This window comes from Sinohyriopsis cumingii, chromosome 4 (genome assembly GCF_028554795.1).
Source record: "Sinohyriopsis cumingii isolate HCF-2022 chromosome 4, ASM2855479v2, whole genome shotgun sequence".
Lineage (NCBI taxonomy): Eukaryota > Metazoa > Mollusca > Bivalvia > Unionida > Unionidae > Sinohyriopsis > Sinohyriopsis cumingii.
Window position 1 is genome coordinate 15,043,094 of NC_142964.1, and position 16,166 is coordinate 15,059,259.

At 34.3% G+C, this 16,166-nt stretch overlaps 1 protein-coding gene across 5 annotated transcripts in view; it reads left to right on the forward strand.

The window, feature by feature from the left end:
• The window catches only part of LOC149800653 (myocyte-specific enhancer factor 2C-like), a 229,759-nt gene extending 213,939 nt beyond the window's left edge, over positions 1-15,820 (forward strand). For all 5 annotated transcript variants that reach the window (XM_089954667.1, XM_089954668.1, XM_089954671.1 and 2 more), the window contains 4 exons: positions 702-892; positions 1,815-1,917; positions 2,340-2,487; positions 4,043-15,820. In XM_089954667.1, coding sequence (XP_089810793.1) covers positions 702-892; positions 1,815-1,917; positions 2,340-2,487; positions 4,043-4,346 — 746 coding nt within the window. In that variant the 3' untranslated portion in view covers positions 4,347-15,820. The remainder of the gene's footprint in view (positions 1-701; positions 893-1,814; positions 1,918-2,339; positions 2,488-4,042) is intronic.
• The last annotated feature ends 346 nt before the right edge of the window (positions 15,821-16,166 follow it).

Below are 16,166 nucleotides of genomic sequence, written 5' to 3' on the forward strand. Positions count from 1 at the left end.
TTGCACTTTTGCTCAAGTGGCTTTATGGTTGTGCTCTTCAGTTTCATTTGCAAAGGGTTTAATTATGAAAGAAAATGAATTTTCCAGGTTTTCCTCACTGGTTATTTTGGCTTTTTTTAAAAAGACATGTATATCTTAGATATCGTAAATATGGTTCATTTCCATAAAATGATTATTATTAGATATGGAACTTAAGATTAACAGAATAAATGAAACACCCTTAGTAATGGAATGGTTAAACAGTCATTGTCACAAGAACAGTTCAGTTTGTGTTACTGAAGCTACAGCAGGCAAGATATATATATAAAAAATCACGCACATACATACAGTGTATCGCAACAGTATGCAATTTGATAGTTTGTTATGTTTTTGGTGTTTGTAATTGTTATTTGTTTGTATTGTCCACCTATGAAAGGGGTCTGTGGATCTCAAAAGCACTTTAGCAGTTTCTAAGACTTGCAATACTGTGCTTTGTCATGTTTGTTTCATCTGTAATGTTTTGACAAAAACAGTGTCTAAAACATCAGGTGCAATTGATTTGGAAAGACCATTAATTGCTATATGGGGTTTTCTTTGCAAAACCCCCTAATAAAAAAAAAATATATCATGGAAATTTTTTACCCATGAATAATCTGTATCAAGAAATGTAACCACTGCTTAAATTTTGTCAAATTTCAAGAATGATGTATCTACATTTTTAGGAGGAATGGTTGACTTGACATCCCCTTCCACACCTAATGGTTATCATCGTGGAATATCCCCATGTTCCTCTCCAGGGATAATGGTAAACAAAGGGCTAAATTCTCGGCAGTCACCGCCTTCCCAACATAACAGACCAACCAATGTTCGAATAATGGCACCACATGCAAGAAACGATCTTATGAATGCAGATGTAAGTCCAATTTTACAAGGGAATATTAATCTATATTAATAAACTATATTAGTCTTTGCCTTTTGCTGTTTTTTTTCATCCATCCATCTGTCATGCATCATGCAAGGTTTTGTTTCAGAAGTAAAACTATTCAATATATATATATAAAGATTGATAAAACAAACAACATAGACCCAGAGCTGCCATGGCATTGACCCAGATTAAACAAGTTCACACACATGAAGCCTATCACTTCCGTATTCGATATTTAAATACAAACTTGCTATACGTGAAATCTCTGAAGAAATCCTCATGTCTCCTAGCAGACATTTAGGCATGACATGGACAAAGATGGATCTGTCATCTTTGTGAGTGAGGGTTATTTGGTAATAAACTATTATTTGTACAGTATGTGTTCCACAGTTGATTCCAAGTTCAAGTGAATTGTGCTTCCATAAAGTAATGAAAAAGCTCTGAATAAATATATTAGCATGTAAAATGAGAGTGACCTTTATGTGAAGGACTCTTCAAGTAATGTTTTAGAATGATTGTATGCAGTCAATCTTGCTCATTAGTAAAAATGTTGGCTATCTGTATCTGGCTCTGTTTTGTTGCAGAGAGCATTTCTATTTTGCAGATAGCAATTTGTACAATTCAGATATCAGGAATAATGTTAATAGGTAACAAAAAACTTAACCTATTACATTACTACAGAGGATTTAAAGAATGAATTTTTCTGCCATTTGTGTAAATAATAATTTTTTGGCAGAATATAGTCTGATAATGCTGTAAACCTTTTAGTATTTAATGTTGATTGTTTTAGATGAGAAGCATTTACCCTCACTTATGCTTATCAGAAAGGTTGAACCCAGTACTGCAGTTGTGCAGATCAAGTTTGTTATATGCAGTTCTGTGTTACATTTACTGCTATTTCCATTTGCAGACAAGAAGTTCCTCATTAGCACCCCCAGCTGTGTCTCTCACAACTCCCAGTATTTCAGTTGGATCTGGCTATCCATCCCCTGTCCCTTCTTCATATCACACAAGTAAGTAACCTAGTCTTGTACAGTCTAATCTCATTATTCCAACATACACCACACATTTATAAATAAAGATTAAAATGCATCAACAGGATTTTCAATTGGTTTTTGGTTTTGCAGCATTGTCTGGAATTGCTGAAAAGTTGTGCTGTTATACAATCATGCACATTAAACTAGTTGGTTGAGTAATGTCTGTTATTGATTTAAGTGTGCAGTGAATGTCACATCATAGGATTTTTAATGATATTGAGTGTCCCCATTGTCAGATTTCACAATTACACTTAAAAATAATTTAAATTCAAGAACTCACTCTAAACTTGAGAACTCAGCTATTTAATTCAATTTTTTGTCTTCATCCAGAATTGGAAAGATGTGTGCATTTTGTTGGATAATATTTTACTGTTGATTAATCAACTTGTTTCTTTCAGATGATTATCACTTGAATTCTGGGGACTTATGTGGTGGAGGTGGTGGTCAACACAACATGGCAGTCTACAACCATGGGCATCCCCACTGGAATGGCCAGGGGTCACTCACCTCAGGGTTGCCACACCCTGGACTTCATGGACATCATGGGTAAGAACATTTCTCTTGTAACATCCATCAATTTGCTTATTGATTTCTTTGCAAGATTTATCATTTATTATATGAAACTATGGACTATGTTTTTCTATGATTTGAAATAAAATTAGCAGCACATTTAGAAGCAGCCACATTTTAAAGTGTGTCCTGTTGTAAAGGCATTATATATGAGATGTAACTAATTTATAATATTTATCTGTGTAAACCCAACTGTAAATAGCATAACCCCATATATGCATTGTACTGTACATAGCATAATTCCCTGTATGCATTGTACTGTACATAGCATAATCCCATATATGCATTGTACTGTACATAGCATAATCTCATATATGCATTGTACTGTACATAGCATAATCCCGTATATGCATTGTACTGTACGTAGCATTATCCCTTATATGCATTGTACTTTACATACCATAATCCAAGAAATGCATTTATCCAGAATCTCAGATATGCTTTGTACTGTAAAAAACGTAATCCTATTTAAATAGCATAATCCCAATGCCGCTCTGGTGGCCTAGTGGGTATAGCATCCACCTTGGATGCAAGAGGTCATGGGTTCAAATCCCAGCAAACCGCTCTGGTGGCCTAGTGGTTAGAGCGTCCACCTTGGATGCGGGAGGTCGTGGGTTTGATCCCCGGCCGAGTCATACCAGAGACTTGCAAAAATGGTACTAACAGCTACCTCGCTTGGCACTCAGCATTAAGAGGTTAATGTTAGGACTGGTTGGCCTGGTGTCAGGATAATGTGACTGGGTAGGACATCATGCTGCATGTCTGCGGCATGATGCCCCAGTGCTAGACATCACTTTAATCTGCCACACTGCAGACATTGTAGCGATATGACTGATAAATTGTTAAAGCTACATTAAAAATCCAAATCACACACACACAAATCCAGGCAGTCATACCAAAGACTTATAAAAATGGTACTAACAAGTGCCTCGTTAGCCATTCAGTATTAATAGGTTAGTGATAGGACTGGTTGGCCTGGTGGCATGATAATGTGACTGAGTGGGATATCATGCTATATGTATGCAGCATGCTAGACATTACTAGAAACCACCACCCAGCAGACATCATAGTGATAGGATTGAAAAATTGTTAAAGCTACGTTAAATATCCATCACACACACACCCACACTTAATCCCAGATATGCATTGTCTTAATGCTCTTGTAGATGTATGCTCTTTGCCAGACTGATTCATTGATGATGTTAGCAATGCCACTACCTGCACAGACCATTTAACCCCAGGGTCATTTTGAGTTTACATTTTTGACACCAGTTAAGTTGACCTCATCTTTTTGTTTTCCATTTTTATGACAAAGATGATATGTTCAAGATAGCAGAGCTAGCTCTGCAGTCTCAAAACTTAGATGGTAGATATTTTTAAGACCTTAATTTCCTGATTATCAGTAATACTGTCCATGGATAGTAGTAATATTCAGCTGCTTCTCCATTATTTGTGGCAAGTTATTCATGATTCTGAATCTTATAAAATATTTTTCATTATGATAGTGTGTTTATTCTTCTTTTCCATGCAGGTCGGGGCCACTTTCCAATACGGGTGCTAATCTATCTTCAATCAATGTAAATACAGTGAATCATGGAATGACGATGAATATTAAAAGTGAACCTATATCTCCCCCACGAGACTCCACTACTCCATCAAGTCACCACACATTGCGACCTCCATCCACAGGTCAGGGTCATCTATCGCCAGGTCACATATCTCCACACTTGTCTCACCCACCTAGCAATTGTTCTTCACCAACAGGAAGTATACATCCATCAGATTATGAAGGCCCGATGATGAAGCGACCACGGGTAGATGGTTGGGCCACATAGTAATGGTTCAACATTATGACCTAATTTAAAACTTCTCTTGACATTCTGTGTTTCTTGTGACATGAGCCGGGTGGGTTGTTGCCAGAATCCTTTGAATTTCACCAAGGATCAGTTTTCATTTTCTTGACTGGAGTGCCACTTGACAGTGAGACAGGAAATATTCCAGATTTTGACCACCAACAGACTGGGTGAATGCAACTTGCATTTATTTGATGTTTAGACTTGCGTATTGAACCAGTCTAGTGTAATAGTCACAAGTTAGCTAATGCCTTAGTTACTGTTAAGCAGCATACATTTAACTCTACATGATATGCTGTTAATAAAGTCTTTGTTAGGAATTTTACAAATTGATGTTAACATGTTTATTACAGTTACATCAAGAACAATTCCGATATCTTTAAGTTGATCAACCAAACATGAGAGGAGAGGTGGTTCAAGAAATTCAGAGTCTGTCAGCTGTTATAGACTCATCTCAACTTTTTAGTTCTTGAATCCCAGAAAATGTATTTTCCTGACCCAGCATGGGAAATAAAGGCTAACTGCATCTCTGGGAGTAAGGTGATCAAAGTCACTGCATGAATGACAAGAGGAGGAACTAATATTTGTTGTAATTTTTTGTGCTGTGTTTAGCTTGTTTCATGTTATCTGTGAAACAGATATGATTAAATTATTTTTGTAATTACTTGTATGTGGTTCCACCTATAGAAGACATTGGCAGGATGTAGACTGAGTAAAATGTCCATGAGATCAGTTCAGACCAAATATGTACTATTTTCTGCTGAAGACATTAAAGGTACATAATTAAGAAAAGCGCCTTATCAATGCTTTTGACTAGGAGGGAACAAAATATAAAGATTTTGTGAAGAAAGAATTGATATGTTGGTATGCCTTTTAAGCCTCTAGTCATTTCTTGACATAAAATCAATTAACAGTTTTGTCTACAACCACCCAGACATGATTTTAATAAAACCCAATTAAGCTAAAGAGCTTGATTATTTGTACAACCATGCCACTTTAACATAGTGAAAAGAGAAATGATAAGAAAGAGGAAATACCAAGAACCTTGAAGACAGTATTTTTAATTGAAAGGTACAAGTTTTCCCTCAGTACATACAATGTATATTCACTTATAAGTTGAGTGCAACTGCAAACAACATAGGCCCACATTTGCCATCATGAAATGTATTGACATATCAAGGTCTATGTTGTTTGTCCTTCTGATTATTCTGACAAACTACATTGATCCAGATCTGCTGGTTGATCATGTACCAGTAGAATCTAGGTCTGTGCAGTTTCCAATTGGACTTGACATAAAAGCAAGTATATACAGTATGTTTATATAGCAGTAGATCTGACGCAGTGATTTCTAGCATGGTCAACCTTTTAAATATGAGATATTACCATTTGTATCTAATGATTTAGGATGGAACCAGAGGCAAGTAGGGATGCAGGTTTTGCTCTGTTTGCCATTCATAAAGATGTGCAAAAACTATATTCTGTAAGTGGGACACAGAACCCTGACTGCCCAAGTCAGTCATGTTGATACCATTGAAGGAGTAATGTGCCTTTGTGATTGTTTATTTCATCAATGTGTAAATAGTTTTATGTGTTAAGTATTTTAATCATGTTATCATTGTTGTTGGTTTCATATTGTTATCATTTTTCATTCCTAAAGCACTCACCATATTTTCACTATGATCATAATTGACTAATTTATGTATTGCAACAATTGCCTGATTTACAAGAACTTCTTGTATTGTTAATTTCATTACTTTAAGGATAACTTGTACTGGATATTTTAATTTTTCAAATTTGATTTTATAAAGCTGTTAAAAATAACCATATCAATTCATGCCAAAGAGAAAATATATTTGTAGCTTTTCTTTTTTAATGTTAGAGATTTGGAAGCACACATGCAAAAACATTGCAAATAGAACACTAAGGTCTCGGGGATAATAGTATTTTCTTACATTGTTTTTAAGGAAAACCTTCTTAGAAAAATATTGTTAGAATAAAAATGCAAAGATCTTTCAGTCAGATAAGTACATTATTCAGTTCCTGTTGATTTCAGCCAAACTTACATATCAGAAGCCAAATGAACGGATTGGTATTTTTTTATTCAATAAAAATTAAAACTGCTATCTTAGCAGGAATGACTTTTAGTTGTATTCAGAATTAGTGTTTTTAATCTTACAAATTATATTTCTTAATTGATGGATTATGAATTCCATCCAACGCTTAATTATTGCATGGGGAAAATTCCAACATATCCTTGACCAATGCTCTTCCTGGCTACGTGTCAATTATATATTTTATAAATGCTGCTAAACATTGACCTGGCTTAGTCCCAACACCTACATATACTTCATTACACAGATACATAATAGACTTGGCTTTCGTTGTTGCAAAATGCATACTCTGTACTTGAACATAATAGACTTGGCTCTCTTTGGCACAAACTGCATACTGTGTACTTGAAGATAGTAACCTGGGCTTTCTTTGGTGCAAACTGTATCCTGTGTGCTTGAAGATGGTAGCCTGGGCTTTCTTTGGTGTAAACTGTATCCTGTGTACTTTAAACAAATAGACTGGCTCTCTTTGGTGCAAACTGCATCTATTTACTTGAAATAGACTGGGCTCTCTTTGGTGCAAACTGCATCTATGGATATTAAGCTGGCAAAAAAAAAATGGATGTCCCGTTCAATTTATTTTTTGTTTGTATTCTTTTTTTATACATGTATGCTATCACAGTTGTCAGTGTTCCAGAGTGCTCATTAGATTGATAAATTAACTGATTTATTCACAGGGAAATAAAATTGATTCATGGGCAGGATGCATGTTATTTTGAAGTGGTTTTTATTTTTCCTAATGTTAATGGAGACTGTATCATAGTAATATTACATTAAAGATTACATTTTTTTTGTAGATAATGATGTAAGTATGACTGTACGATTATTTATGTGAGATCTAAGAGGCCTCATTATAAGTACTGGTCATGTTCTGTATATAGACCACATGCCTTAATCTCAATCTTTGCTCATTTTATATCAAGAGAAAAAGATGGAAACTGTACATATAGGCTCTATTTTTTCATCTTGTACAGACATTCATTGCAAAGTACACAAATGATAATATTTGTTCTTGAACCACATGGGGAAAACAATCTGCGTGCTTGGAAATTTCAGCTTATAATGTCATAAAATCTTGATTTTAGAAATTGGATTCTGATTGGATCCTTTTTATTTATTGTAACCAATCAGAGTATTTATTCTAATCAGATTTTAAGACCAAGATGCTGGTTAACATATCACTGAATGGCAACTCATAATCCCTCAGTTTACCTGGGTTTGTATATAATGTATCATTAAATTTCTTGTGGTTTTATCTGTAACTCCTGTACAATGCAGATTGTACGTTTTCAACAAATTTCTAGACAATCTTTCATTCTAAATGTCTACACCCAATAAATATTTCCTGGTAGTTGTAGAGTTTTAAATATTGTCGCTTAGGAAATGGAAGTACATGAAGCATGGATCACAGGTTGCTTTTACGAGTCTTTGTTAAGCTTCCTGATGCTTACTATCTTGATGGGAAGAAACAAAATCTTTATATTCTTTAACATTTTCTGTTGCCAATTGTATTTTCATTTGGCACTGTAATATGTAATATACAAAATTTAATTTTGCTGTCATAAACCTATAGTTACTATTGTGTTAAATAATTTTTTATAGCAAGAAAATTTCTTATAATGTGTTGTGGACATTCAGTAATTTGACAAATTTTTTCCATTGGAACTTTTTTTGTTCTTTACATGAAAATTCAGATTAATGCTTCATAGAGTGACAACTTCATTACTGAAATGTGGTCTACCTGTTGGAAACACTCAGAGTATGCATGTTGTTTCAAGTACCATGTTGTAATAAAGAATGCTACCGGACATGGCTGATTGTCTCATTGCAAAAGATAAGACCAAAAAATTCTTGCAGCATTTTGTGTAAATTAGTGCTCATCTCCTTGTATAAATTGTATTTTAGGAACATAAGTGCCCATTCTTTTTTATGCAGAAAATTTTACAAATTACGAAAACAGTTAGCCACATTAAGCTATAACTTGAAAGAATAGTGGTTAAAAAACAGTTTAAAAAACCCACTTCTTTCTAGTTTTCCTCAGAAAACATACAGTACCAGGTTTTGTTAATGAGTAATTTTAATAGCTGTGGAAGAAGTAGCAAATTGGGGGGGGGGGCACCTTCTGTGCAACAATCTTATTATCACTTATAATAGTATCCAAGCAAAAATGTTGAAAATATATACACATCATACAGTATTTGCAGATGAAATTTATTGTGCTGCCTTTGGATTGTACAGTTGTTGACAAAAAAAGTTACACAATGTTATCTATCATAAGTATCTGAATTCAGTACGCTTGTACTTCATAGTTTTAACACGTTGCATATTGTTAATGTTTTTGCTATAGTTGTTTTTTGTGGTTTAGCCAATTTGTCAAGAATACAATCTCTGGATTTGTATTCAGTGGTTGTAGTGAGGTCATTTAGGTGAAAATACTTTATAATAATAATAACAAGTGCTTCATTTTTAATTCAACTAATGCTGATCTTGTTCGAATGTATTACTGCATTTGTTACTGCATCATATACCATTTGAATGATGTCATAAACAATCATGGACATACTATTGACATCTTTTGGGGTTTTTTAAAACATAACTGGGTCATAAGCTGGTCTTATGCCAACATTTAGCTTTATTCATTATTTTAAATTGTCCACTTTTTGGACTGTATGTACTAATTTTAGCCTGGGGTGTTTGCAGCAGCTTTTAGTAAATATGTGCTGATGCCTGATGAAATCAAAATTGTTGATGATTTATGAATGGGATAGCTGTTCTGTTTTCAGATTTGCTGAGGTGTGAAGGTAGTTACTCTGTTCTTAATATAGCAGTAGTTGAATTATTACAGATTAGCAGAGTCATTACAAAATAACATTTTCTGTAGCATAACTATAGATATGTACATCAATAAATCTAAAAATATGAAACAGTTACTTAATCCAAATGTGACACACTTTAAAGAATTTGCCCACCCCCACCCCACTCCCATTGCCCCAAAATTGCCACTGCTCATGTCACCATTTCATACAGTTGTGGCATCCAGGTTTCTGACTGTATATCATGAATGTTGGTACCAGAGAATTTCACATTCAGCCAATCAGAAAGAACATTACATTTCACAGATATGTTAAAATTCCATACATGTGACAGAACAAAGAAGTTACCTTAGGACAAATTGGGAGATTTGCAAAATTTGATCAGGACTTTTGACTCTAAGAGGGAGGATTTTCAATGAAAATGGCAAATGTTCCACTGCAGCACATGTCATTTACTTTCTTCTGCAAATGAGGACCCAAAACTTGGGTCACTACATGAGTATTATTCATCTATTTTTGTCCATTTCTGTAAGAATGTTTGTGCTATTTCAGAGTCAGAGAAAAATTGTTTTGACTATATCTGAAAAAGATATACCATAAACAGGAGATTATGTTTGGCTTTAAAGTTGGCAAACAGTGTCTCAGCACATATATCTTTATCCACATGTGATGCAGATTCCACTAACATGGAATTCATTGATGGTGTATTTGTTGTTTTGTTGAATTAGTTTTAATCTACTAATGTCATTTCTTGCCACCATAGCAGATTTTAAAATTAGCTTTACAGGAAGGGTGGAATATATATATTCATTTCCTTTGAACTTTATTCCAACTACTGAAATTCCCGTTTCAAGCATCATTGAATTGCATGTGTTACATCAGTCGCTTAGATAGTACAAGTCACACGGGTCATGTATGCATTCAACACCGACTATTTCAGTAATGGGTGTCATATTTTAGAATTTGAATCTACATACAGTGGAACCCCGCTATAACGCGATGATCGGGGTCCATAAAATCGGATCGCATTAAAAGCGGGGTCGCGTTAATGCAGGGTTTTACAATATTTAACTTTTTTTCCGAGAACATATACGTGTATAACATGTACAATGATCAAAAGTCGGCTTATCATCAGATGAATATTAACTGGAATGCATTAATTAAGATATATTCAAAATAATCGATGGCTAATATATTTATAGATTATTACTGTGCATTAAAAACATTTACTAATTTTTATTTGTTTGAACGATAATACAGATTGACCGATAATACCAGACTATCGCTATATCATGAAAAGTGTATCAACACCGTATGCTACCGTGCTGTCGTGGCATGCAGTTCATCCATAATGGATGTAATTTCATTGAAAATCGTACAGATTTAAAATATTCAATAATTTTGTAATAGTCTGAATTCGTCGTGTAAAATATAGGATGAACAAAATATTGAAACCATTTACTTGCCGTCTGATATCGTACGATCATTGCATGCAGCTATTCCCGGGTCTACATACGGTGTCTGTACAAATTTCATACCGCTAAAATTTTATCATATGCGACAACTGCAAGAATAATTAACAATCAACGCATGATTTCAGCGTGCAAATAACTTTTATTTAAGATTTTGTGAACATCAAAAGAAACATGTGAAAACTGCTAAATTAATTGTTGCGCAAAGTGCAAAGTCAGTTGATGTAGGGCATACAGTTTCTCTTTAGCAGAAAACGACTTGCGTTTTTGAACTTGCTTTTCCATAACAGTAAAATATTTTTTTATATAAGCAAACAATGTACACAGATAAAGCTCGATAACTAAGTAATGAAGGCCTGCAATGGTTACGAATCACTTTTTATATAAAACAAAATTAAGCTGAACGGATGTACAATTTCATACCCTTTTAATTTACAGATAATAAAGTGGATATTATTTACTTTCAACTGTTTGTTGTTTGATCACACCGCCAAGCACAGCATACATGTTGGCGGCTTTCGTCCTTTGATGTTTATTAAATTGTGCGACTCTTGTATCAACCACAGCTTTGTCTGCTGCTTGGCTGTGATTGCAGTTAAATAAGAAGCCCATGTCGGCTATTGTTTGAGCAACGACTGTATACAGAATTCATGGAAGACAATCACAAAGACGATTTACTGGCTTTACTCATGGATCCGTAATAAGTAACAGTTCCGATAATGTTTACTTCGGCTTAACAATTCAAAAACCTAATGAAACCAGTTTTCTCTTCTAGAGTAGAATACGGAGCTTCACCACAACCTGTTCAAATTGATAAATTTCAGAAGCCAAGCGTTGTACACACTATTTCTCGTATGTTATATATATCGTATTATTTTAGAATTCATACACGATCACTTCTCCAAAATCACTTAAAGAACCTGGATAAATTGTTAAGTTCCGATCGTTTATTATTAAAAGTCATACGCGAATTCTTCCACCAAATTATAATAAACGTTTTACACACTATTTGTCGTACGTTAAACAAATATTTTCACGGTCCGATAAAAATACACGTAAATGAATTTCAAATTTCAGGAACCATGCCACGATCATATTATTTTAAAAGTCACAACTAATCTCATGCCCAAAATGAAGTTAATTTCTTGTTTTGTTTTTTTTTACTTTTCTCCAAATTTTTTTTCTCCATGTGTGAATGAATATACGAAATTTCGGGAGCCATGCTACGACCGCGTTATATCCGAATTCGCGTTATGGCGGGGCGCGTTATAGCGGGGTTCCACTGTACCTTTAAGTAGCAAGTATTCACTTCATTTGGATTCTTATACATCCATATTCCTTTGGAAGGTCAATATTTAGACACCCCAAGAGGTGCTTATGGCAAAATCAATATTTAAAGAACAAAGACATTTTTGGACAAAATGAAACTAAAGGTGTGATCCAGTACAATCCAGATTGAATGTCAAGTGCTGTGATTGATGTCACAGTGAAAGCTACGCATGTTGATAAACAAATTGGTACTATCCTCGAATGTGACGATTCCACTTGACATGCTCTTATTTTGACCCAAGTTTAGTACATGGCCACCATTGTAAAAGTCCATAGTGATAGATAATTTTTGATCTGGAAGTTTCATGGTGACAGTTAAGGTGCAGAGCATTCAGTAATCAGGATTGAATAGACTTTTGTAAAAAAAAATCAGTGTTAAATTTTAAATGAACAATTTATATTTAATTTAAAATGAGTAAATGTACATATTTGACCCATGTGACTTGTACTATAGACATTAACTTTAAACACCAAAGCCAAACTGACCCTGTTTGATGTTGATTGAACCCCATAGTAATTCAGCCATACTCCTTTTATCTCTTTAATCCTTTTGGAATTACTTGTCATGTTACATGGCATAATGCATGTTGACAGACTTCAAACACTAAAGACAGCCTACTCTGCCAAAATTCAAAAAGATGTTAATTATTTTGTGCAGCTTGAAATTGGCAACTAAATTGTCTTGCCCTACTTAAACCAATTCAGTCATGTGATCACATATAGTATTGGCATAAATATTCTACGCTAGAAACAAGGTGTAGAAATTTTTTTCTCAATAATTTTGTGTAAATGGGAGATTTCAGTGATGGATGGAAGACGCACAATGTCTCAGGAGACGAACTCATGTTGAGAAGGTTCACATGTATGGAATTCAAAATGACATGAGCATCAACTCCAAATATAAATGACTAGATTCATAAATCACTTAACTATGGTAGTATATATTAAAAAAGCACCTGCTTTTACTATACATCTATTCTTAGGTTCTGTGATAAAATTACAATATTTTCATGTTTATAAGATGTTCCTAACTGGAGCATTTATGTGGTAATTGATTCAGAATACATACACGATTTCCATTTTCAGTTAAAAAAATTACATTGCATCCCAACTTTAGTAATATACTAAATATGTACAGGCAGGTAACCACTTATTAATACTTTTCTCACTCCTCCCAGTTCAGTTGTAATAATGCGGGTCCAAAGTTTAGAGCTACGTTCATTTAAGGACAGATAACTTGTACAGAGTGTGTATCAAGTTATCTATATTTGCTGTGAACTATTGTTAATTCATTCATATCTGTCACATCTCACACTGTGGAATATGTATTGTAGCAAGGTCCATTTAAAAGCACTTTATGGTACACCAGATCAAAACAGAAGTAGATGTAAATCTATGCCATCTTGTTCTCAAATATATTTAGAATTTGTTATTCATAACAATCCAAAAGCATCCATTTGAATTAAAGATTTTATCATGATTAAAAAGAGTTAGTTTTCACTTATTCTGATTAGTCATAGGTACTTCCTATATATTGAAAGATTTGTTGCAGATCTGAAATTATTGTCTCTCTGAAATATTTGTCCATTTTTTCATATATTTGTATTTCTAGTGAAATTGGATTTTATTTATATGATCTCATGTTTTTATTCCTCAAGGGTAATATTGTCAGTTAATTGTTGTGCCTGCATACTGCACCAATTATAGTTTTTAAATATGTGGAAGCTATGGTCATTTTTTTAAACCAGATATAACCAAGTTTTTTTTCAAAAGTTGCTGTCATTACCAAGTACACTTTATTCACTATTTTTGACCATGATGCTATATTCTTCATAGAGTCAGTTATGGTTTCCATCCACTCCCTGGCAACTTGTACCCCCATACCACTTTTAAAATGAAAAGCATCAAGGATATATAAAATGCACAAAACATACTCACTTCATTCATCAATTTATAATTTCTAACTCGATTAAGCAGTCCCTAAAATTACCCCCCCCCCTTCCCCCACACAGACCAGGGCGTACAAGATGCATGTGGGCAGGGGAGATTAGGTAGGTGGAAATTATAGAAGCATATGCCAAGAAACCCAATGAATTCTTTTGGAAAATAATCTATTTTTGGCTTTCACAGCATATTCCATGGTCTTTTTTAATGCTAATAAATATATCCAACCACTCTCAGAGACATTTGCTGATAAGATGTTTATCACTCCTTACAATACATCCTCATTATAACGATTTTCATGGAAGCCAGAAAAGTGGACCGGCTTATAGTGCAGTAAATGTTACTGGTGGGTCATCTGATGGATTCCATGATGATACCAACCTCACAAAAGGGACCACTTGTATTGGTAATGTTATATTGAGTGAATACTGTCTTTACCTGTGAATAATATGCAGTAGGCCAAGAGCTGCAGTCAGATTGGTGCACAGCACCTGAGGGTGTTGGCTTCTTCCTTGATATCATAACACAGAATCTGATCTGCCTTACATTAACAGACAGCAGTCTGATCTGCCTTACACTAACAGACAGCAATCAGATCTGCCTTACACTAACAGACAGTCATCTGATCTGCCATAGACAGACAGACAGCAGCCTGATCAACTATAGACAGACTAAACAGAGTGCAATCTGCTCTGTCATAGACAGATTAACAGACAATAATCTGAACTGTTTTAGACAGCAGCCTGATCTACCATAGACAGACTAACAGACAGCAGCCTGATCTACCATAGACTAACCGACAGCAGTTTCATCTGCCATAGACAGCATAGACACAGTCTGATCAATCAGCATATTATTGATGTACACATCCAAGTCTCTGCTTCTCAGAATTGGCCACATATTACAAGAAAATTGTGTAGTTTCTACTCCTTGTAGTATGAGAACTTAAATTTGCTGAAGTAACTTATCTAGATCTCTCTGCAGTGAGGTATATTTTTTACACAAACTGGACAAGTACAAAGTTTGTTTCTAGGCTTTAGAGTTACATACACTGGGAGATTGTGTTTTTATATTTCATTATTTCATGCTATTGCATTTATGTATTCTTGTATTTTACTCCATAATGAATGTTGATGATACATTCACTATCGAACATCTGGTACTCAGTCCCAATGTAAACATTAGAATTTCATTCCTGTGCCAATTCTTCCCTCACTACTGCATATATTAATAATAGTTACATTATCTCACAGATAGGTATTATCTACTTTCATGAAAATTTTCCATACTATTTGGCCAAAATGTCCTTTCTCTATTTTCAACAAAATCTATCAAAATTAATGTAAGCAATAACAGAAAATTTTGACCATTAAATACAACTTGAACGGAAAAGGAGAAATGGATTTGTAGATGGGGCTGTATTGGCAAGTTTTATCAAATAGACATACATTCTAGATCCTGGTCAGCATTTGAAAGGCTGTATTGAATCAGACCAGTCTCAGATTTCATTTATACTAAAAATGTTTAAACACAGACTTTAAATACATGATGTAAAATCATAGCTGTGGATGAAATCTATGTGTCTGTATTAGTGTTGATGATGAAATAAAGCAGTATCATCTACATGCCTGATATCAGTTTGCAGTCTGCTGCTTTTTGTTCATTGGTGTAGAAATCAAAGTCTTAAACCAATTTTTCAACATGGAAAAAGATATTTGTGTGCATTTGTAAGCATTTTGCTAATTTGTCATCCAAGAATTGTTCATTAAAGTCAGTGATAAAATACACATTGTTCTTATTGTTATTTCTTACATTATCTAGTTTATGGGTCATTGGTGTTGCTGGTATGACCAAAGGGCAGGTCTACAGTGCAGTGAGTGAGAATTAACAGAGCCATCATTTGTTGAATTGACATAATAATTTATCATCTGTGAAACCCATTCTTTTGATAAATTGTTTTGCTTATGTTTTCACCAAAATAGATGGTTTGAGAAAAGGTTGGGCAAGAGAAATATATTCCACAAGGTGATTTGTTTGCATTTGCAGTATATAGTATTTCACCTAATGCATCTATTTTATATAACTCTCCCTATCACTAAGCATGTGGAGTGAATATAAAAAGTATTGTTGGCT